Source organism: Neovison vison, chromosome 11 (genome assembly GCF_020171115.1).
Source record: "Neovison vison isolate M4711 chromosome 11, ASM_NN_V1, whole genome shotgun sequence".
Lineage (NCBI taxonomy): Eukaryota > Metazoa > Chordata > Mammalia > Carnivora > Mustelidae > Neogale > Neogale vison.
In genome coordinates, this window is record NC_058101.1 from 99816443 (window position 1) to 99841560 (window position 25118).

Consider the following 25118-nt stretch of genomic DNA (forward strand, 5'->3'; position numbering starts at 1 on the left):
CCTGAAAAATAACTTAGAAATGTAGTTTCTATAATAGTGACATATGGCACTATTTTTCCCTGGCAAATTGGTGAAGAATAAAAAAAGCAACAATACTTAATGATGGCTAGAAGATTTGAGAGTCTTTAAGGGTATAGTTGATAAAATAAAACAAAACAAAACAAAAAAACCCCACACAAATAAAACACACTAATAAGTTAAATAAAGCTTATACTCTTTGACCCAATAATTTTACTTTTAGGAATTTTTCCTAAGGAAAAACTGAATATGTGGCTAAATATTTAAGGTACTATTAAAACTGTTAAATTCATACTCATAATTTTTTTTTAAAGATTTTATTTATTTATTTGACAGAGGGAGATCACAAGTGGGCAGAGAGGCAGAGAGGAGGAAGCAGGCTCCCCGCTGAGCAGAGAGCCCGATGCGGGGCTCGATCCCAGGATCCTCAGATCATGACCTGAGCCGAAGGCAGCAGCTTAACCCACTGAGCCACCCAGGCGCCCCCATACTCATAATTATTTGCAGTAATATTTCTTTCTTTCTTTTTTTTTTTTTTATTTGCAGTAATATTTCTTTGAGGTCAGACAAAACTTACACACAGCACAAAATGATTCCAGTTCACTTAATATTTGAAATAAGGGATTAAAATACTCTAACAAAATCTTCATATAAAACTCAAGTAGTATTCAGCCTCATAGTCTTCCTTTAATAGTGAAAATACTGGAGACAACAATTTAGTAGCTAGGAGACAACTAATTAAATAGAGTACATTTATATTTACTAAAAAATATTTCTTACTTTATTTTTGAAAGTTTATTTAGTTTTTTAGTAATGTCTACCCTCAAAGTGGGGCTTGAGTTCACAACTCTGAGACCGAGTTGCATGCTCTTCCAACTGAGCCAGCCAGATAACTCCAAAAAATATTTTTTAAAGATAATTTCCAGGGACCTCAGAAAATGCTCACAATATACTCTTTCAATGAAAAAAAGCCAGTTAAAAAATGTCCTGTATGTGTATGATGTCCAACTATGCTAGTTTGTACATGTTTATATAACTGAACACTTTTTTAAAAAGATCTTATTTTTGGGGCACCTGGGTGGCTCAGAGGGTTATTAAGCCTCTGCCTTCGGCTCAGGTCATGATCCCAGGGTCCTGGGATCGAGCCCCGCATCGGGCTCTCTGCTCAGCAGGGAGCCTGCTTCCTCCTCTCTCTCTGCCTGCCTCTCTGCCTACTTGTGATCTCTGTCAAATAAATAAATAAAAAATCTTAAAAAAAATAAAAAGTAAAAAGATCTTATTTTTAAGTAATCTCTACCTGCAACATGGGGCTCAAATTCAAGACCTTGAGATCAAGAGTCTCATGCTCTACCAAGGGGGCCAGCCGGGTGCCCATAAACGCTATTATCTTGACATTAAAGATTACTGATGGTTTAATTTGTTAGGCAATGATTTGTATTACCTTTGTACTTAAATGTTTATTAGTACGAGCATGTTAAATTATAATATCTCAGGCTCAGTAAGTATTATCCCTTGTATAACATGAAAGAGCACTGCAGCCAGAAAATCAAGTCACATCTTTACTATTAGTTATTCAACCTTTGGCAAGTTTAATCTGTTTTCCTCATCTGTAAAATGAAAGGATTAGTGGAAATGATCTCTAAATTTCTATGACTTGCAAACCAAGAACTAAAACAACACAAAACGACAATCTGATTAAACCTTCTCAGCAGAGTTTCTACTATTAATGAAATAGAAAAGTAGAAGAATGAACAAATAGTCACACGTCTATAGAGGTACAAACACCATCTTAAGTATGACCAAGACACCAAATATACAATACCTTTGTGCTTGATCTCTGATTAGGGTCTTCTCTGGACTGCAGAAGCCCTGCACCCAAGGAAGGTAACTGTGTCTGAAATACAGACACACGGCCACCTGTTGGAGACATTAATTTAAAGGCAGCCTGAAGCGCAGGACCAAGGGCACTGTGTGTTTCTCTTGTATTGGTGAACATATTTGGTAATGCATTCAATAAGTCTTTTATAAGCTGGGAAAACAAAGATTAAAAATTGAATTACTGAGAGGGCAAGGAAATTTTCTTCTTTAAAACATTCTGGAGTATAATATATACCACTCTATCTTGGGGGACTGCAAACTGAGGGGTCAATAGATATGCTATCTACATCGTCTATGTGATATTTATATACCAAGTAAACAAATAAGACTTCAGTCAACAGTTGAAATAAAAGAAATATTTTCATACTTTAAGAAAAAAAAATCTATCTCACCTCTTTACTCTCATATAGATTCACAAGTAAGCTATCCGGTGTAGGTAGAAAAACATCTAAAGGGAAGAACATTTATTTTAATCAACAGATAAATCAAGTCAAAGGAATATCATCAATTTAAAAAGCTTCGTTTTTATCTGGCCATATATAATGGGCACCATAATACTGCTTATATATCCACTCTGCATACACTTTATATGTGTGTGCACACATGTATAAGTACATACACAGGCATAAAAAACTTAGAATGAAGTATTTTCCAGGAAACTATTTTTTTTTTCCAGGAAGCTCTCCCCACCCCCTCCAGGAAACTTTTTAAGACAAATATCAGGGGCGCCTGGGTGGCTCAGTGGGTTAAAGCCTCTGCCTTCAGCTCTGGTCCTGATTGGGATCGAGTCCCACATCGGACTCTCTGCTCAGCAGGGAGCCTGCTTCCTCCTCTCTCTCTCTCTGCCTGCTTCTCTGCCTACTTGTGATCTCTGTCTGTCAAATAAATAAATAAAATCTTAAAAAAAAAAAAAAGACAAATATCAAAGTACAACAAATTATCCTTACAGAATTATGACAGGATATACTGTCAAACAAATAGCCTCAATTCCAAAGTCTACAGTTAGAAAGATTTACTCACTGCTTACCATCTATATCAGACACAATCAACATTTGAGGCTGTGATAATCCTTCTTGTAAATTGTAGAAATGAATAGTGCTATCGAAGGTCATAAATCCTATTCTTGTTCGTGAATCTCCAGGAAGCCTAAGGATAAAAAGGACAACTTTAAATTCAAAGTTTTCAGTTGCATATTTTATTTTAAAATATAATAAAATAGTAAACTAAGTCTAAGAATAATTACATGTGCTTTTCCACAGATGACAGGAAGTTATTCTTCCCTAAACCAACATACATCAGAAAAGACCAAGGATGAAACATCCCATTTTCAGATGAAAGTACATGTTTAGAGTTAGTATTTCAGAAAACTGAACCATAAATAATAAACCAAAACTAAAAATGAAATGATTAGATAATTGAAGATTTCTGGGGTGCCCGGGTAGCTCAGTCAGTTAGGTATCTGACTTGATTTTGGCTCAGGTTAATGATCTTAGGGTTGTGAGATCAAGCCCCGAGTTGGGTTCCACGCTGGGTATGTGGAGCCTGCTTGGGATTCTCTTTCTCTCCCTCTTCCTCTGCCCCCCTCAAGCACACTCTCTCTCAAAACAAAACAAAAAAACCCCAAAGATTTCTTGCTAACTTTCCTCTAAAACACACTCCTTTAACTAAAAATCTACTCATATTTTCAGTTCCAATATTACAAAAATAATGTATCTAGTTTAAACAGTTTAAGGGAAGAATGACATATGAGTATTTTCCAAGAAAAAGCAATATAATGTAAATTAGATTTTAATGTAGAGATTTTAAATAAAAACCACATTTAAGAACATCAAGACATTTTATCTATCATCAACCTTTTAGAAGTTTTCTGTTAGAACCAGTATTCAAAAGTCAATGCCTTGGCAAAAAAGAATAAATTACCATTTCATTTGGATGCCTCATCTTAAAAAGGTATGTTTCTATGTACAACCAATTATATTAGCAGCTGTTATATAATTTTATATATAATAATTATATTTTAGCAATATTTTAAAAATATTTTTGAATATTAGAGGATGCCAAAATAGTGTGCATCAAAACAAGAAGCATTATTCCTATTATGCATGACTGATTAGGCTAGTCAGATGGTCTGCAAACAAGGTCCCAAAGCACTTCAGAGAACAGAATGCACCAAGTAATGCAAGTATTTAGCTTGCCAATATAGGTCAGGATTTATGATGTTTTTACAGACAATTCTTTGTTCCTCTGAAATTTCTAAGGTCAATGAGTGTTAGGGTAGTTTGTTACCAATTAGAATGGAGACTATGTATCTACTCTATTCCAAGCTCAAAATTCAGAATTGAGCTGGAATTGCTCCACATCAAATTCCTTTCTCAATGTTGTTATCACTAGCTCTTTCCAAAAACAGGTTACCTTTTTTTTTTTTTTAACTTTCCTAATGCTTCTATTTTCTGCTTAATTAAACATATATACATGTTTTAAGTGATTTTCCATTCCCAATTTTGTCCTTTTGGTTTTGCATAGATTATTTAACTCACAAATAGTTACTCATTGGTCTGGCTCCTATTTCTAGGGTTATATATCCTCACACTCTTCCAGCAAGCTGACTCTACAGTTTCAAAACTATCTCTTTGCACAGTCCTCCATTGCCACTCACAGCTGGAGTTCTATCTGAATTAAGCACCTGTGATTAAAACCAGGACAAATGATTCAATAAGGATAAAAATATGAGAACTCTAAGTTATCAGCAGAAACTAAAAGGAAGGGGTGCCTGGGTGGCTCAGTGAGTTAAAGCCTCTGCCTTCAGCTCAGGTCACGATCTCAGGGTTCTGGGATGGAACCCCAATCAGGCTCTCTGCTCAGCAGGGAACCTGCTTCCTCCTCTCTTTCTGACTGCCTCCTTGCCTACTTGAGATCTCTGTCTGTCAAGTAAATAAAAAAATTAAAAACAAAACAAAACAATTTTATGATTCAGATACCATGTCATAAAGTACAGTAACCAAAGAAGCAGGACCTTAGTCTGAGGTGGACAAGAAGTACTCTTGCAGTGAGAGATAAAGTCAAACTGTAATTAAAATTAAAAACTAACTCCATAAATTGCTAATAAACTCTTCACATTTATATATATTTGTACACACACATCATGAGTAAAAAAATTTCTTACTTGTCTAGATTTTCTAACAATGACTGGCACAAAATTGTCAAATATCCAGCTTCTACTGCGTTATGAGATACATCTAGAACAAATAAATAAACTGCAGGTTGAGGAGGACGAAGCTGAAAAGAATGAAAATAATGTACTTTATTTAGCAGGCACAATTTATTCTTTTTATAACACTATTATTACTGGATATTTACTGAGTAAATGACACACAAAAAATACACAAATAGGAGGACTGACATTTTATTAGATCTTAGGTACTAATGAAAATGACACTCCTTTAACTTTTTTCTTATAAAGTTGGTTATGGATTAAGCATAATAAGGCAGTTGTTAGGTATGGCCGGGTGGCTCAGTGGGTTAAGTGTCCAACTCTTGATTTTGGCTCAGGTCATGATCTCTGGGTTGTGAGATCCAGCCCCGCATTAGGCTCTGCATTGGGCATGGAGCCTGCTTAAGATTCTCTCCCTCTCCTCTGCCCTTCACACCAACCCAGCTTGTGTGCTCTCTCTCAATTAAATTATAAAAAAAAAAAAAAAAAAGGAGTTGTTACATAGTAATGGTTAAATAAATGGGCTAATGTTTACTGGTAGAGTGTTGATTGAGATTCATCTTTCAAAGAAAAACATGAGCTTATTTTTTAATATGAACACCTCTATCCCTTCCCTAATCCAGAAAAACACTGGTTTTTTAATATTTACTTTTTAAAATTGGACAATAGTACTAGCCATTAGTACTAGCTCTAGGGTTAGCTGGTCATGGCTAAATCCCAACGGTTAAATGCCAAGTATAAAGGAAGTCCTGTGATGGTATTCTAAGGATGTTAAGTCATTATCTGATAGAGATACATACTGAAGTACTTATACGTTAAATGATATGTATAAATTCCAGGGTGGTGTGAGGGGAGGGGATATTGAGGTGGGACTGGGGATAGATGAAATATATCTAGAAAAATGCTGACAACTGTTGAAGCTTGGTGAGGGGTAAATAACAGTTCACTATACTATTATCTCTTTTTTGAAGTATGCTTGAAAATTACTGTTATAAAAGTTGAAAGGATACAGAAAAACTTTTTTTTTTTTCTTAATATGTTGACCAAGGATCACATGGGTCATATGACAAAAGTTAAAGATTAACTTCTTGCTTTACCATTTCAATTAGATTAAGATCCTACGGAGTTAGGAATGTAAGTTGTAAAGAAGGTAAGAAGCTGAGAGTAAAAACGCCCAAGAGAAAAAGTTTACTATAGTTAATATGGAAACAGACAAGGAAATAGTACTTTAAGTGAGCAGATGCTAAAGTGAACGCAAAGGACCATAAAAATTACAAAAACCAAGAAAGAAATGGGCCAAACAGAAATTTAATACGCATTAGCTGTCTCCGTTCACCTTTCTGCACTAGCAACACCTTCCATTTTTGTAGACAACAAATATTAGTGACGAGGGTACTGAAGAAATAAGTGTAAGCTATTATAAATACATTTAAAATGAGCAGATACAATAAAGAAGATGAGCAGAACTTAAGCCAAGAATTTGTTTTTAAAAAGGGAAAAGAATGAGCTCTTGTAGTACAATTAAAGAGAAGGTAGGGGGTGCCTGGGTGGCTCAGTGTGTTAAGCATGCATCTGTGGCTCAGGTCTTGATCTCAGGGTCCTGTGATGAATCCCACAATGGTCTACCTGCTCAATGGGAAGTCTGCTTCTCCCTCTCCCCTCCCCCCTGCTTGTGTTCTCTCTCTCAAATAAATAAAATCTTAAAAAAAAAAAAAAAGAAAAGAAAAACAAAAGAAAAGTAGAATTTGATGATAAACTGGAAAGAGAAAAATTAAAGTCACTGTCCATTCATCTGTACTGGATGAATCAGTAAGATGGTGTTATCTTTAAGAGCCTGAAACTGTACTTTTTGGCAAAAACGTGAAAATTTTTTCTGTTTGAAGGTCTTAAATATTACACGGTAAAAGAATATTTATTTTCATTTCATGTCAGCAATTAAATCAAAATGGCAACAATATTGTAAATAGTCCCTATCATTAAAAAAACTACTAATGTTTCTTATTGACATAACTGCATTCTTCTAGGACATCAAGTAACCTTTACAAATGTAGAGTTTTCTATTTGTGAAGTATAAACTTTCAGCATTATTTAAAAAAAATTCATACTGGGAACAACTCAAACTTTCCAAGAATTCACTCAACAGCAAATTATAAATGACAATACAATTATAGCCCATGACTAATTTTTACACTGAGCAGTTACCATGTAATCTGAAGAAGCAATGAACTCCACAGTTGAATTCTGTACTTCTGGTCGTTTATGAGGCTCTCCGTAAGATCGAGTAAGGGGATTATACATAAATTCTTCAGGAACTAGGTAAAAATTAGAAATCCAGTACAAATTTAGTAACATAATTTGTAAGTAAACAAGACATAAGCATACCAAGAAATAAACATCTTTACCATCAATATTTGTATAAGGTTTACAATGGTTCTGTGAACATCCAATGATAAAAACGCTCTTTAAAAATATATCAAGATAAAAAAAACTTATTGTGAAATCAGGTGAGGAAACCAGAACACAGGTAACCTTGCTTCTTAGGCTTATGTCCTATTTATTTTATCACATGACACGGAAAAAAAAACAGAAACACAAATTTGAAAGCAATTATATTAAGAGGACCTAAGAAATGACTAAAGGGAATAACAGAGAGACATGGCACAATTAGTCTACATGATCTTCATTGCTTGTTTTGTGACTATTTTTTTACTTTGCCGTTACTGTCACTCTCCTAATTATTAATCATCCCCAGCCAAGATCAAGTGTCCCTAGCCTATATTCTTGCATAAAAAGTGGCATGAAAGTCTTTAAAGCAATGGAGACCAGCTAATGACCAAAAATGTCAAAATGTTTAAAATTATATTAGACACACTTATTTTAAGAATCTGAAACTCACCATCATTAACTCTATAGCACAAATTGCATTTCCATCTCCGTTGATCAATGAATGATACAAAAGGGTTGATATATGTTCGACAAGATCGGCACCTCACAATGGTATTTGATGTTATCACTGGTAATTGCTAGGAAGTAAAATAAAGATGCTGTAGCAGAAAAAAAGCACTTCAGGGTAAAAATGGAACACATACTGCTCTGCTCCACAGACAGAACAGAAAACCGTAACAGTGTTCTGAAATGGAAGCATTTTCATAAAATCCAGTGATATGCTGAGCAACACAAGCAGCCATCAAGTCTTCTCCTTCTCTGTCACAAATGGTAAGATAACACCAAACCAAATGCAGTAAAAGTTACTGACTGATATGAAAAGCCTGGTTGGCCAAGAAAATAATTTAATTTGGAGCTCATCAGGTAGCCTCCAGAAACACCATTGAGAAAGAAACACATACCACTTGTGTCTGCTGCCTGACAGCACCTAGTCCCAGAGTATAAGGCACCGTGCACTAGATGGCTGCCACAGTCCTAACGGGGACCAAGGCCACATGAACCAAGCACAGTGTGGCTTTTAAAAGAAATATGTGGAAAAAAATTTTTGTGTGTGTGAGACAGTTTCAGATGACGAAAGGCAGAAGTCATACCTAACTTGAATGAGTTGTTTTTTTAAGAGGGTGAAAATGTTATGGTGCTAAACTTAAAAAAAGAGACCATTGAAAAGCTGGTAATTTTAGTGATCTTCTCAAGTGCTGAGGGGGCAAAGATTACAAATTATGCTATGTAAAAATAAACCTATAAATCTGTTTCAGAGAGCTTCTGGAAAAGGAAAAGGTAGGAAAAGATTTGGGAAAGGAACTTTATATTCATTTTTAAGAAATTTAGAAAATACAAAAAACACTTAGAAATCACATATTATTCTGTCTCCCTGAATTAATCCCTGATAACATTTTAGTATATTTCCTTCTGGCACTTTTTTCCTATCTCTACATTATGATTATGTGTTTGTATTCAATTTCTTTCACATATATAGTTTTTGTTACACAAGTAATGACATCACACTTATGAAAAAACGGAAATACAATTAACTGAAAATGAGAAAATAAAGAATTGGCCAGAATTCTACAGCACAGAGAAAGTTACTGTTGCCAATATAGTGTATACTTCCAGAAGGTATCATGATGGCATCTGCGTTTAGACAAAAATTCTTACCTATGTATATGGGAAATTAATGATCTTGATTTAGAGATAATAGCTGAAACAGTATTACAGGTGATCAAACAGTATTTACTAAGTAAATAAATTCAAGGTATTTACTGCACATTTATAATTATTTGATTTTCTATCCACTCTGCTCCTTTTTATGTATCCTAGTTAGTACGCAAGTTAGCTCCATGAGGACGCTTACTAACCTTTGTATCTCAGCACCTAGCATAATGGGTAGTTTATACACATTTTTTCGGATGAATGAGAGCAAAAGAAACTCAGTAGCATTAAGAGGGGTAGAAAACCACGGTAATTAAAAAAATGTGAGAGAGTAATGCACCTTTTAGAGTACAAATAAAATGTATCTGCAGAAACTTAATTTCTGAAGTTTAGAAATTTTAAAGATAATATTTGCATAAAATATCAGAACTATATGTAAAAATCCGGCAGGCTTAGTATGAAACCAAGAGACTATGGAAATTTAAGAAATGTTTTCATTCAGAAGACCTTTAGCATTTGGACGACTTATTACAAAAAAGTTATTTGTTTCATAGAATTAGGAATCAGCATACAGTTCCTCCACCCCCAAGTGGACAACCGTTGGTGCGACCTTTATGTTTAATAAAGACGCCTAAGGTTTAACTGTAATGGCCTTTCCAACTTCCAAAACCATTAATCTTTCAAAGTCCAGCTCAGACCTCATCACTCATAACAAACCTCTGCTACTGCACCCAGTACTATACTATACTCCCTGCCTATAAGCAACTCGTAGAATTTGGTTAGGTACATGTATTAGTTACCCTGTATTGTAGTTATTTCTTTTTATATCTTTGTCCCCTGTTAGATACAAATTTCTCAGGGGCAAGGTCAATGACTTCATTATCTCTGTATTTACCAGTGCTTGGTTAGGGCCTGTTACAAAGCAGGTAGTTAGAAAATGTTTGCTGAGGTGAACTGACAAAAATGATTATTTCTAACTTAAAAGATAAAAGATGAAAAAATCTCCAAGAAAATATATAGTCAAAACACACTACACAAAAACACACATCAGTACCCGCAAGTATTTTAAAATATGTTACTTTACCGTCAAGTCTCTGAAGGGATGTAATAACAGTCCTAAAGGAAGCTTAGCTTTATTCAATAAAGCCTGTGTCTGTGGAATATTTGTCAAAGTACACCGAAATGAACTGCAAAAAAATACAGACAACACAGACTTTATTAATGATCAGAAAATACATATATACATACTATAGATGCAGATAATCAAGAGAATTTAAGGGCATAAATGAAAATCGTCTGGGTGTTATATAACTACAACTAGGAAGATCCATATTACACTAAGCAGGCATATATACAATATAGGTCAAAAACCCTAATTAAGGACTCAACATTTTCATGGTGGGAAAGTACAACAGATTTGGGAAAAAACATCACTAGCATGTAGAATATAAATTAGGAAGGACTGAAAAGGAAAACAAAAGTGAACAGGAAACCTCTGTATCTTTAATAATGTTGTTCCTGCTTTACTCTCCATTTTTCACCTGCTGAAAGTCCTTTGATGAGTCTCTTACTTTGAGACCCGTCAAAATTATCGCTTCTTCTGAAATCACCATTCCCTCCAATCACAAGTCAGAAGAAACGATGTCTTCCTCTGTGCTCTGAGATCAGTTTATGCTTCTATGGTATGATTAGTCTGCTTTGATTTAGTTGGCTGTGTACCGTGTCTGTCTTCTCCACTTGAGATAGTCATCATTTTGTTCTGTGCCATCATAGTACTATCCCTCTCTTAGAGAAAGTGTTCATAACTTACTAAGTACTCACTTATTTAGTGTTTATAACTTACTAAGTTATAAGTTAAGGTCAGTAGACACAGAATCAATAAAGGAGCAAAGAGGTAAGCAGGAGAAGTACTGGAAACCAGGAAAGGAATTTTAAGAAGAGCAGCTCACAGTATGTCGAGATACCCAGACACATTTGGACTCCAGGCTGGTGGCATTCCTTGAACACTATGATGATCCCTGCTTCATGACTTCTGCATTTGCTGCTTATGTAGCTTGCACATGCTTGGCACTTGCTTCCCAGAGTCATGTGGTTTGCTCTCACCCTTCATTCAGATCTCCACTCAGTGTTAACTCTTTGGGAAAGCCTGTCATGACTGCTCAACTGAATACAGTCAACCTCTACTGGCCTCACTACTCCCTACTTCACAGTAATATTCTGACATTACATTACACAGATGGTGTATAATGTATGATGGTTAACTCAGACATTTTGACTGTTCATAGTATGTCTTCCCTAATAAGATAAAGGTTGCAAGAGATAGGGAACTCTGTTTACTGGTTCATTCCTGGCATCTAGAAACAGTACCTGGCCCTTAATTTAGAAGGCATTCAGTAAATATTTATTAAATAAATGATTTACCTTTATATGTAGGCACAATTATTATTCCTGTTTCACAATTGACAATATTGAAAATTTGTTAAGAAATTTGCAGAGTCTTACAGCTACTCATCAGTGGAACCATGGTAAGAACCTGAGTCCATCCAACTGTAAAGTCTACACTCCCAAATACTATGCATTGCTATTTTGGTAAGAGAGGGACTTTCACAGAAAACACATAACTGAGTAGAAGCATACACCATCCACTATCTATGACATATATAAACACTATATTCACCTACTTAGGCAATGCCTAATCTTTCAAAATAGAAGGCCAAAATCCACATACTCATAGACCTGACAGCAACTTATATTCATAGGAATGGGCAGCTGTTTTCCTCTTAGGATCAATGATTATACATTTTCACAGCAATGATCTTGACACTGCCTCAGGCACTGATGGGGGTTGGTCATAGTGTGTGGCAGAAGGAACTCCATTTTCTGGTTTCTGTATTGGAAATCTACATAAGATTTTGACTGAAAAAAGAGAAGTTTACAGTTTTCTTAACAAGCCAGAAAACTACTGCCCTAATTAAAAAAACACTGGCTGTAAAGAGGAACACTAATTCTCCTAATGCGAGGAAGAAGACACATGTTCTGTGAATCAGTTTACTTTATAAGGAGCAGAAAGATGTTTTCTAGGAAGCATCTGGGTACGTAGGAATATCCTACTCTCAGGAGAAAGAAGTATTGAAATAACACAACAAAGGAGAAGGCTTGGTTTTGAAGGTACTATGAGGTGTGTGGCAGAACTAACTCATCCACCAGGAGGAAACAACGGGGTTTGGTGGCCACCAGATGCCAACAGTCAGCTAAACTTCTCCATGAGGTGAGGAAATATTCAAGAAAGGACATCCAAATTTAAATCCAGGCTGGATACGGTAATGGTCTTACATTCTATGCTGCGTGGAAAAAGGAAACTCAGAGATAAACCATTTAAACTGTTCTTGGGATTACGTTAAGTGAAGTCAGTGTCCTTTTTAAAGCAGAGATCGAAGGGCATACATTTTTAAAGATCCCACCTTATTTAAAAGACATCAGAAGTTATTACTCTAGAAAAATAGAGTTGAATCTGGGTTCCTGATTCCTTCACTCAAAAAAAAATTTCCCTTGCATTAGGTGATAGGGAATAGGATTGATGGAAAGATAGAGGCAGGAACAGGACCTAAAATGAATTTTATAGCTAGAACTTCTGTACAAAGTAAAATGGAAAATTCCCCATTAACAAAACTTCCAACCAAGGAATTAATATATCACTTTTACTAGTTTTGACAGTCAAACATTTCTGACAAAGTGTATCATTTACTAAAGATCATAAAATAAATACTTACTCTGGGCTACAGTTTAATTTTTTGAGGTCTAAGTTTAAGTTAGGTACAGGAGCCCAAACAGGAGTCACGGGTAAAATATTCCTCTCCTGGGTGAGGTTTATAGGTCTCAGACTTTCTGGTTGTGGAGAACTCTGAAGACTCAGACCTCCCAGACCGGAGGACAGCTGGTTCATACCAGGATACTGCTGAAAAAGCGATTTAAAACAAAACAAACAAAAGAACAATATAACGAGCATGAATACAATGTACTATACTACAGGATTTTAACATACTGAGTAAGTAAGAATATGAAAAAATTTGAACCTGGCTTGGAACAGAATGGTTTTAATAGGGCAGCTCAATTTAAAGAAATCTTGAAAAAAAAAACTCAAAGCAAAATAATGAATACATTTAAATCCTAGCATGGTTAAACCTCATAACAAAATTTCAGCAATGTTTTTCAGCATCAAGAATTTGGATTCTGTGAGGCAGGATAAACGTTTTTGTTTCCAAGTTTTTTCAACAATCGATTTTCAGGATAATGAGTTGATGGCATAAAAATGTATAATCATGTTCAATGAGTTTTACTTTATTTTTTCTGTGTTACATTTGTTATATTTTTAGTATTATTATGAATTCACAGCTTTCTATGAACTCTAAGTGAGTTAATGAATTACAGTTATTCATTTTGATGCTCAAACTACCCAATTTTTGGCCAGTGGGGAAAAAAAACCAGATTATTTAGTAAATGATAGTGAACTTAGAGCTATTTTTTCGGAGGAAAGTGAGTTTATTATTTACATTATAAACCAAAATAAAACCTTAAATAGATTAAAGATATAAAACTGAAATCACCTAAGAACTAAAAAAATTTATAGGGGGAGTATTTCCTAATCTAAGGTTGAAAAGATCTTTTAAAAGATTCAAACACAGGTAAAAACAAAAGAAATCATAATATGGGGGCACCTGGGTGGCTCGTTGGTTAAGCATTTGTCTTTAGCTTAGGTCATGATCCCAGGGTCCTGAGACCTAGCCCTTTGTTGGGCTCTCTGCTCAGTGGGGAGCCTGCTTCTCCCTTTCCCTCTGCCTGCCACTCTCTCTGCTTGTGTTCTCTCTGTCAAATAAATAAAATCTTTGAAAATAAAATTAAAAAGAAATCATAGTATGACTATATAAAACTAAGATACTCCTTCAATGCCAAAATATACCATTAAAATTAAAAACAAATGTCAAGGTGGAGAAAATATTGCAATGTGTATCAGACAAACCAGAAGACTGAGTAATTATGAAAGAATATGAACTGGGACTTGAGTAATTTATGACTAAATTATTTTTAAAAATGTCTACTTAAAAAAAATAATTCTTTTTAATAAAAAATAATTCTTGATGAACTTGGTAATATAGAGCAATGGGCATTCATATACACTTCCACTGCCTGCTACATAGCTCCATGTAAATGTCTACTAGGCATTTTAATTTAACATGGCCAACTCGATTGCCACTCTGAGACGTATTTTTCTCTCTTCACCTTCAAAGTAAAATGAACTATCCTCTACCCAGTTCTGCCAAGAACCCAAGTTATCTTTTATACGTTCCTTTCTCTCAACTACCATAACAAATCCATCAATAAGTCAAAAGACAGACATTATCCATCCACTTTTCATTACCTTCACCAATCACTACCTTAGAACAAAGCACAATCATACATTTCTGTGATTATGGCAAAACTTCCATTTGTCTCCCTGTTTCCATTTTTGTTTTTCAAGATTTTATTTATTTATTTATTTATTTATTTTAAGATTTTATTTATTTATTTGACAGAGAGAAATCACAAGTAGATGGAGAGGCAGGCAGAGCAAGAGAGAGGGAAGCAGGCTCCCCGCTGAGCAGAGAGCCCGATGCGGGACTCAATCCCAGGACCCTGAGATCATGACCCGACCCGAAGGCAGCGGCTTAACCCACTGAGCCACCCAGGCGTCCCTAAGATTTTATTTATTTATTTGACAGACAGAGATCAGAAGTAGGCAAAGAGGCAGGCAGAGAGAGGAAGGGAAGCAGGCTCCCTGCTGAGCAGAGAGCCTGATGTGGGGCTTGATCCCAGGACTCTGGATCAGAGTCTGGGATCAAGACCTGAGCCAAAGGCAGAGGCTTTAACCCACTGAGCCACCTAGGCGCCCCCGTTTCCATTTATGTCTTTTCAGAAAATTCCATCCCTGATCTGTTCTTCACACAGCAGCCCAAATGATTCTCTAAATAATGTAAATCAGATGTAGCATTCCATTACATAAAATCTCCAATGTCTCCCCTTTGGACTTGGGATAAAATCTAAGCTTTTGACTACGGTCCTTCATTACCTCTGATCTCATTCCTATTACTCTTTTGTTTTCTTAATCTCCCCCTCACCAACAATGTCAGAGTTCTCGGTCAGACTTGAAAACACTTTAAAACAAGTCCTTGGCAACCTCCAAATTATTCTTGGTGACCCTGATACCCCTCTGGCCATAACCGTAAATCAGAAGGGCATATAAAAAGTGACCTTTAAGTGGCTTCTTCTAAAATTAGCTTGCTAATATTAATCTTAGATTAACATCTATAATCTTTTTTTAATAGATAGGTAAGAATTTAAATGTACATCCTAGCTGTGTGTTTAAATTATTATTGCTTACTGACCCTTAAACTAATGTCCAAAAAACTACTTTAAATTCAGATTAAATAAAACCAAATTGCTGCTCTGTCATCTTCCTTAGATACATATATCAAGTGTGACTTTGGTCTTCTTTTGCACAAGTCCCTACCATTTAAAGAGAAGGAAAAAAGTGCTTAATTTTTAACTGTAAAGACTTGTATTCTCAGAACTAAGCCTGGTCTTGGACAGACAATTTCACTTATCTGAGTCTTAATTTCTTCACTTCAATATGAAAAGAAGATAACTACTATAAAAAGGTCAAAATTCTAAGTGTTGCCTAGGATATACAGTAACTGGAACTCTCACACACTGTGAATGGAGGTATAAACTGGAACACCTGCTTTGGAGAACTGTTTTTGCATTAACTTCGGAGAGTCTGGATACTCCACAACCCAGCAATTCCACTCCTTGATACATAAATTCATTTAAAAGACATGAACAGAAATATTCACAAGAGCACTATTCATAATAGCCCCACACTGAAAACTTACCCTAACGCCCAGCAACAATGGAACAAATAAATAAACTACTATATTCACATAATGGGGTACGTGAAACCATGAAAATGAATGAACACAGTAAGTACACAGTAAGCATAAGGTTGAGCCAAAGAGTCTAGGCAAGAATATACACAGCTATTATTAAAAACAGGTAAAATTAATGTGCAGTATTAGAAGTCAAGATAGTTACTAACTTTTGTTTGGGGGTTAGTGGCTAGAAAAGGCATGAGAAAGGGCTCTGGCTGTTGGTTACATGTGTCAATTTGTAGAAAGGTATCAAATAGTATGATATTGATTTATTTAATTATACATAAATAGAATACAGATGTTTCAATAAAAAGTTATAAAAAAGGAAAGGTATTAAGTCACTGATCTCTAACTGTATAAAGTCTAAAGCTTTTGCTTCATGATGCTCATTTCTCCCGTGATTAATCATCAGTTACTTTTTAGTATGCCTCTGTCTCCTTCAATCAAACTCCTGTCATCCTTCCATTGGAGCTAGAGTATAAAAAGGATGGAAATTACAGAAGGACAGAATGAAGTTATTTTTATTTTTTTGAAGAATTTTATTTATTTGACAGACAGGGACACAGTGAGAGGGAGAACACAAACAGGGGGAGCGGGAGAGGGAGAAGCAGGCTTCCTGCTGAGCAGAGACCCCAATGCGCGACCTGACCCGAAGGCAGACGCCTAATGACTGAGCCACCCAGACACCCCAAGAATGAAGTTATTTTTAAAATCTAGTATAATAAATATTAATTTTTACTTTTAGTCCAAGGACAATCTCTTAACTTCTGCAAAATAAAATGGAAAAAGAATACTTCTGGAGTTCCTCAGTGGCTCAGCTGGTTAAGGAGCTGCCTTTGGCTCAGGTCATGATCTCAGGGTCCTGGGACTGAGGCCCACATAGGGCTCTCTGCCCAGTGGGCAGTCTGCTTCTCACTCTCCCTCTGTACTCTCTGTTTCAAATAAATAAATAAAATCTTAAAAACAAAAACAAAAAACCAATACTTTCCATTCTACTATTTCAAGGGTCAGCAAACTTTCTCTGTAGAGGGTCAGGTAGTAAATATTTTAAAGATTTATTTATTTATTTACAGATTTTATTTATTTATTTGACAGAGAGAATACATGCATGGGGAGCAGTAGGCACAGTGAGAGGGAGAAGCAGGCTTCCCACTAAGCAGGGAGCCTGATGTGGGGCTCGATCCCGGAATCCTGAAATTATGACCTGAGCCGAAGGCAGACACTTAACTGACTGAGCCACCCAGGTTCCAATTTAATCTTCATTCTTAGTGTACCATAAGATGAATATTCTGTAGATTTAGTCTACTAAGAACAGTTTTTCATTTTAAGTAGAATGCTTTACCATTTCAATTGTTTTCTTACATTTTACATTCTTAATATAAATGTAAGATACTTTCTATTCTCTATTATTAAATTGATATGGCATTTAAACTTTTTTTTTTTTTTAAACGATTTTATTTATTTATTTGAGAGAGAGAGACAGTGAGAGAGAGCACGAGCGAGGAGAAGGTCAGAGAGCGAAGCAGACTCCACATGGAGCTGGGAGCCTGATGTGGGACTCGATCCTGGGACTCCAGGATCACGCCCTGAGCCGAAGGCAGTCGTCCAACCAACTGCGCCACCCAGGCGTCCCTGATATGGCATTTAAAAGGTGACTCCAGAAAAGGTCATATCAGAATGGGTCACTTTGTTATAAATGGGTCATTATATATATCATATATAATAATAATATTATAATAATATATGATATTATATATCAATATATATTATTAAATAATACAATTTATAGTCTTATATATTAAATGGGTTGTCTAATATACATAATAAATGGGTCATTTATTGTAATAAATACAACTACTGATTAGCATTTACATTTGTGGAGACTGTTACCAATTTCAGTTCTATGTCGCACCATGAAGACTTCTTTGATCTAAGAGTTGGAACCAAAATTCCAAACCACATTTATAACATCTTTTTTTTTTTTTTTGAGGAAAAAGCCAGCTTAATATTACAGACTTTAAAAAAATTAACATTTACTTTCCTGATTATAAAAGAATAATTGAAATAGTAGAATGGAAAGTATTTTTTTTTGTTTTTGTTTTTAAGATTTTATTTATTTGAGACAAGAGAGTACAGAAGGAGAGTGAGAAATAAAGAAATAAAGAGCAAGGCTCTAAAAAATAAAAGTACAACAAAGGACAGAAAAATCGTACCTAATAACTTGATCCAGATTTAAAGACTTTAAAGATTTGATATTTATATTTCTTTTTATCTCTATCTATGTACACACAAATACACACACACACACACACACACACACACAAATTGGAACCAAAATCTATGTACGTTTGACCTAGGCTATCTGTATTCACACCTATGATCCATTTGAATCACCAGGGATTTGTGAGAATTGGTAATAGTTTGACCATTCTAGAATTGTGGTGTCTTTATACATACCTGAGCATACGGCTGGAATCCAGAATACCCTGGGCTACTGGGCGGTACTCCAGAGTTAGGTGGTGCTGTAGCATTCTGATAACCGGGCTGAAGAGTTGGGTAACCATACCCAAATGGCTTGGTCATTTTTGAAGGCTGAGGAGCAGAAGATGCTGGAGCAGGAGCAGGAGCAGGGTCGGGTTCAGGAGCGGGATCAGGAGCAGGACTGCTTGCTGATGAGGAAAGCATATCTAGCAAAGGGAAAAAAATGGTGTTAACATTGAAAATCAGGACTCTGTAAACAGCTGGCTCCTGGGCAAGGCATTATCTTTGGCATTTTCCTTTTATAAACCTTTGACTAGGAGAAACTGCAAACATCCAGATATTATAAACATCCACAGAAGTAGCGAGAATAGAATCATGAACTTTTTTTTTTTTTTTAAAGATTTTATTTATTTATTTGACAGAGAGAGATCACAAGTAGGCAGAGAGGCAGGCAGAGAGAGAGAGAGGAGGAAGCAGGCTCCCTGCAGAGCAGAGAGCCCGATGCGGGACTCGATCCCAGGACCCTGAGATAATGACCTGAGCCGAAGGCAGCGGCTTAACCCACTGAGCCACCCAGGCGCCCAGAATCATGAACCTTTTGCTCCCTTTACTCAGCTAGAAGTCTGTACTATTTGCAGAGGCAAAACTGAGATTATGAGACTAGTGTACAGTGTTCAACTTCTAAAACAATGTCTGGTATGTAACAGATGCCAAATAAAATTTAATCAACAAATGTTCTTCCATTATTTAAATTTAAAAGAAAAAACTACAGGCTCCTGGTGGCTCAGTTAAGCATCTGCCTTCAGCTTGGGTCATAATCCTGGGGTTCTGGGACTGAGCCCCACATTGGCCTCCCTGCTCACTAGGGAGCCTGCCTCTCCCTTTTCCTTTGTGGGCTGCTCCACCTGCTTGTGCACACACACTCTCAAATAAATAAATAAAATGTTAAAATAAAGAACTAAAATTTGATTGAAACAGAAAAAAACTGTAGAAAATTTAATCATTAAGCACAAAAATCACAAGAAACCCTAAAAATTACTACACATACCATTATTAATATGTTGCTATATGATTAGTCTTATTTTAAAGTCAAATAAATCTATATCATATATTTGAATTTCAATCATTTTTCATATAAAAATTTTATTCTTCACCAGGAACTAGACTCTACAAAAATATGCTCTTAAAAGCGTGTGACTTAATAAAACATATTTTTTAAAGATTCTTCAAGAATCTTATCTTTCTACTGACCATATCTATTGGCTCTCATTTTGAAGATATGTTCCCAGATATTCTTTTATCATCTTGTGCTTATTAGGCAAGGGCTGGCTTACTGGTTTTCTGGAAACCTCCCAGGTTTCTTAGGACAAGAAGTTTAATGTAGTGTCACATCCTGCTTATCCTTCATCACAGTGATGGGAATGTAAGTAGAAAGTTCTCTTAACATGCTAACAGTAATTAGCACAAGATATAAAAAGCTGGAGTCATAAATGTGGAGATCTAAAACTTCTCCCCTTTCTTAGGAAAGGGACAATATATCGTACATTTCTATAGTCCTAAATTCTATCCTAGCACCTGACACCAGTATTTTCAATTCATTTAATCTTACTGCTCTAGATATTCACATCTTTAATTCTGGCACACTATAAATAGCTAGAAAACTTGCCTAAGGTCACTCACTTAGTGTCAGCACAGTTCATAGGAAGATTATGATTTGTTGATGAAATGAATATGGACAAGCAAATCAAGGTCGAACTTCAAAATTTCAAAGCCACGATCTTTTAACTATCCCATTCAGCATTTCACTTCAGGTTAATTTTTGTTTTTGTTTTGTTAGGTTAATTTGAAGCTCATGAAATACTATATAGTTATAGCAAATGCATCTTAAAAAATTTTTTTAAATTAAACAAATGGATAGTTAACATAGAGTGTTACATTAGTTTCAGGTGTACAATACAGTGATTCCACAAGTAGTATTTCCCTTTTACTGAACGAATGAACTCTTCTGGAATATTTTGATAACAGTGATTGCTTTTGGAACAGTCCCCAATTTCTTACACAAACACGCATCCCTAGAGGAAAAAAAAATCCTTATGCACAAAAGAGTGAGTAGCTTATTGAAGTATTCTTGAAATATTAAAAGAGAACTCTATACTAAGCTGAGAAGATGAAAGTTTTCTACTGCTTCATAGCACAGTGATAGCAAGATAGTATATTAGGTCCAGCATATGTCAACTTCAATTAAGCTCCATCCTGGATTATTACCAAAGTGGTAAGAAATAAAGAGAAGGGCAAATTACTTTTCTGTTCATCCTAAAGTTTCAAATCATTAGAAAGTGAAAAAAAGAGAAGTCAGATGTGGTTGTCAGTTTATCTGTGATAAGAGACATACAAAAAAGGAAGATCACAATTTAAGATATAATGAAATGACTACTAATTCTAAAACTTAAGTTTGTATTTTTTTTTAAATACTATGCACCACTACTATTCCTATGTAATGACCAAAGTTATTTCCAGATAAAGTTAAAAGTAATGCCTCCAAGATCTACCCCCAAGTTGGTTTATCTATTTACCTGGTGAGGCAGCCAGGAGCCATTGGGGGAGTAAAGAGTCAAAGACTATTTATACTCAGAGGCTAGCTGGAAGGAATTCAAGGACCTAAGCATGAGAACAGAAATATAAAATTTACTTAAGAAGTTATTAGCGTAAGAAAGAAGGGAAAGAGGAGAATTATTTAGCATTAAAAATCTTTTAGAAAGAGGAAAAAGATAAAGAGCATGATAACAAAAGTAAAAATAATAAATTTTCTTAAGTTTCCCAGAAACAACATTTGTAGTTCTTACATGGCAATTACAACTATTAAAGTAAGGCTGAAAAATACCAGAAAATGTCCCTTTTTTTTTCTGTTAAAAATACTGCTATATAAAAAAAAGCCTACTAATTATGTCTAATATATGTTGATGTTTGGAAAAAACTGATGGTCAGTAATTTTTCAAGTAAGCATCAACTAAGCACAAAATGAATTACCTGGGTAGCTGCCTCCTTCCAAGGCATCATAACTGTTGGGCATTGGAGAAGCACTGCTTGTCGTAGAAGAGCTGTCGACACCTAAAAGGAAAAACCAAAATATCCACTAAGTTTAAAATGACAATGGATCGTAGAGCACTCCCTGGCAATTTTGAAAAAGATGTTTTACTGAACTAGGAAAAATTTTTGACTTTAAACTGAAAGTGACTGATGTTTAACAACCTTTAAAAACCAGATGTAAATTTCTGTTAATACGAGTGGGGAGAATACGGAGCTGACACGTGGAACAAAATTTAATCAGATGATGTGAAGCTGTCTTAGAGAACAGGTATCAAACTTTTAAAAGCAGTCAAAAACACAAATATAAATGTTAGATTGATGGAAACATTACTAGAGTAATACCTCCATGATTGCATCTACCAAATCTCAAGCTATTAAATACATTTTATCAGTATTAGGATATCATAAGATAATGCAATTTTAATGACTTTTACAAGGCAGCACAGCTGTATGAAACCTTCTTAAAAAAGGGTCTCCAGCTTGGGCTGGGTTGCTACTTGGCCGGCTACTCAGCATTTCTATGCCTCAGTCAGAATCGCTAGTTAGTATCAAAAAGCCAAGAAAGAGCAAGCTTTGGTCAGGATATAAAGGAAAGGTAACTTTCCTACACTGTTGCTGGGAATGTAAATTGGTGCAGCCACTATGGAAAACAGTATGGAGGTTCCTCAAAAAATGAAACAAACAAACAAACAAACCAACCCAAACAATGCAGTCATTCCACTAGTGGCTATTTAACCCCCAAAACCAAAACACTAATTTGAAAACACATGCACCCCTATGTTCACTGCAGCATTATTTAAAATAGCCAAGGTATAGAAGCAACCCAAGTGCCCACTGATAGATGAATGGGTAAAGCGCTCTCTCTCTCTCTCTCTCTCACACACACACACACACACAGGAATATTACTCAGCCATTAAGAAGAACGGCATATTGCTATTGCCATGTGCTACAACACAGATGGACCTAGATGGTATTATGCTAGGTGAAATAAGTCAGAGAAAGATAAATACCATATGATTTCACTTATACGTAGAATCTAAAAGACAAAAACAAATAAACAACAAAACAGACTCTTAACTACAGAGCACAAACTGTGGTTACCAGAGGGGAGGCGTGTAGGTGGATGGGTAAAACAGGTGAAAGGGAGTAAGAGGTATAAACTTCTAGTTATAAAATTGATCAGTCATGGAGATGAAAGTACAGCACAGGGAATACAATTGATAATATTGTAATAACACCATATGGCAACCCGTGGTGACTACACTTACTGTGGTAAGCACTGAGTAACATATAGAATTGTCAAATCACTATGCTGCACACCTGAAATGAATCTAACACTGTATATTAACTGTACTTCAATAATTAAAATAAAATCCTTGTTTAGTATGTCTCCCCCCAAATATACCACAGCTTAAATATTTATCAACAGATGAATGGATAAACAAAATGTGGCGTATCTATACAATGGGGTATTATTCAGCTATACACGAGTGGAATACTGATACATGCTACAATGTGAACGATCCCTGGAAACATGCTAAATGAAAGAAGCCAGACACAAAAGGCCATAGTTATGATTCTATTTATATGAAATATCCAGAATGGGTAAGTCTACAGAGATAAAGAGTAGACTGGCAGTTGCTAGGGGCTGAGAGGAGGAGAAAATGGCAAGTTACTGCTTAATGAAAATAGTTTCTTTCTGGGATGATGAAAATGTTCAGTTCTACCTATCTTAGTACCTTCTCAAAGTCAGAACAAGAGAAAAGTGGTGACTACACAACCACCAAAATGTCAGAACCAGACAGAGGCGGTGGTTGCACTATTTAGACACCACTGAATTATACGCTTTAAAATGGTTAATTTCATGCTATGGGAATTTCATCTCAAAACCTTATGTTAAGACAACATGAATGGGGAATGAATATTCTTTTCAATAAGACAGTCACGTGAAGTAGAATAAAGTTAGACCCCTTCCTTGCCCTCCAATAAAATTAACTCAAAATGGGTCACCAGACCTAAATGTAAGCAGCAAAAATCTGAGAATATAGGAGTAAATTTTTGTGACCGTGGACTAGCAAAAGATTCTTAAATAGGACACCAAAGGCACAAGCAACAAGAAGAAAAGAGTAAACTGGATTTTATGAAAATAAAAAACTTTCATGCTTCAAACAACACCCTCAAGAAAGAAGGGACAATCCACAGAATGGGAGAATATATTTGCAAATCATATATCTGGTAAGGCTCCAGTACGTAGAATATAAAAAGAATTCTTGCAACTCAACCATAAAAAGACAAATAACCAAATTAAAAATGAGTAAAGGGCTTAAACAGACACTTCTCTCAAGAAGACAAACAAATAGCCAATAAATACATGAAATGACATTCAACATCATCAGCCACTAAGGCAATGAGAATCAGAACCACAATGAGATGCCACTTCACATGCACCAGGGTGGTTATAAATGAAATGACAGATAATGCCAAGTTTTAGCAAGAATACAGAGAAACTGGGAACTACATGAGACTTTAAAAGGGTACAGTTGGAAAACGTCCTGGTTGTTTCTCAAAAGGTTAAACACAACACAGAGATACCTAAAGACCTGGCAATTTCACTCTAACTAAATGAGAACACAAACCTCCACAAAGATCTACACATACATGAATGTTAATAGTAGCATTATTCAGATGGCCAAAACATAGAGACAATCCAAATGTCCATCAACTTATGAATGAATAAATAAGATGTGATGTATCTCCACAACGAACCTGGAAAACACCATGTGAAGAGAAAGAAGCCAGTCACAAAAATCCACATATTATATGATCTGTTTATATGAAATGCTCAAACAGATCCAGAGGCAGAAAGTAGATTAGTGGATGCCTAGAGATTCATGTACCTATGCGTGGAGGAGGGTAAGAACGGTAAGTGACTGCTAAAAGATACAAAGTTTCCCTTGGGGGCAATAAAAATGTTTAGTATTACATAGTGATTGCTGCATATCTTTGTTAATATGCTACAAACTCAATGAGTAAATTTTACAGTACTTCAATAAAGCTATTATTTAAAAACATACATAGCATTCCTCTCTGATCAAGAAAAACTTTTAGGGGCGCCTGAGTGGCTCAGTGTGTTAAAGCCTCTGCTTTCGGCTCAGGTCATGATCCCGAGGTCCTGGGATCAAGCCCCACATCAGGCTCCCTGCTCAGCCGGGAGCCTGCTTCCCCCTCTCTCTCTGAATGCCTCTCTGCCTACTTGTGATCTCTATCAAATAAATAAATAAAAATATCTACTTTAAAAAAAAAAAGAAAAACTTTTATTTTTTTTTTAAGATTTTATTTATTTATTTGATTGACACAGAGAGAGAGTCCACAAGCAGGGAGAACA

At 35.6% G+C, this 25118-nt stretch overlaps 1 protein-coding gene across 5 annotated transcripts in view; it reads right to left on the reverse strand.

Annotated features, from left to right (window-relative positions):
- The window catches only part of SEC24B (SEC24 homolog B, COPII coat complex component), a 92892-nt gene that overhangs the window by 15404 nt on the left and 52370 nt on the right, over positions 1-25118 (reverse strand). For 3 of the 5 annotated variants that reach the window (XM_044224281.1, XM_044224284.1, XM_044224286.1), the window contains 10 exons: positions 21673-21753; positions 18622-18851; positions 12973-13157; positions 10287-10389; positions 8004-8130; positions 7310-7419; positions 5060-5172; positions 2924-3042; positions 2289-2344; positions 1841-2047 (listed from right to left, as the gene is read on the reverse strand). In XM_044224281.1, the coding sequence (XP_044080216.1) occupies positions 1841-2047; positions 2289-2344; positions 2924-3042; positions 5060-5172; positions 7310-7419; positions 8004-8130; positions 10287-10389; positions 12973-13157; positions 18622-18851; positions 21673-21753 (1331 nt within the window). The remainder of the gene's footprint in view (positions 1-1840; positions 2048-2288; positions 2345-2923; positions 3043-5059; positions 5173-7309; positions 7420-8003; positions 8131-10286; positions 10390-12972; positions 13158-18621; positions 18852-21672; positions 21754-25118) is intronic. The other 2 variants (XM_044224285.1, XM_044224283.1) reach the window with 1 other exon arrangement.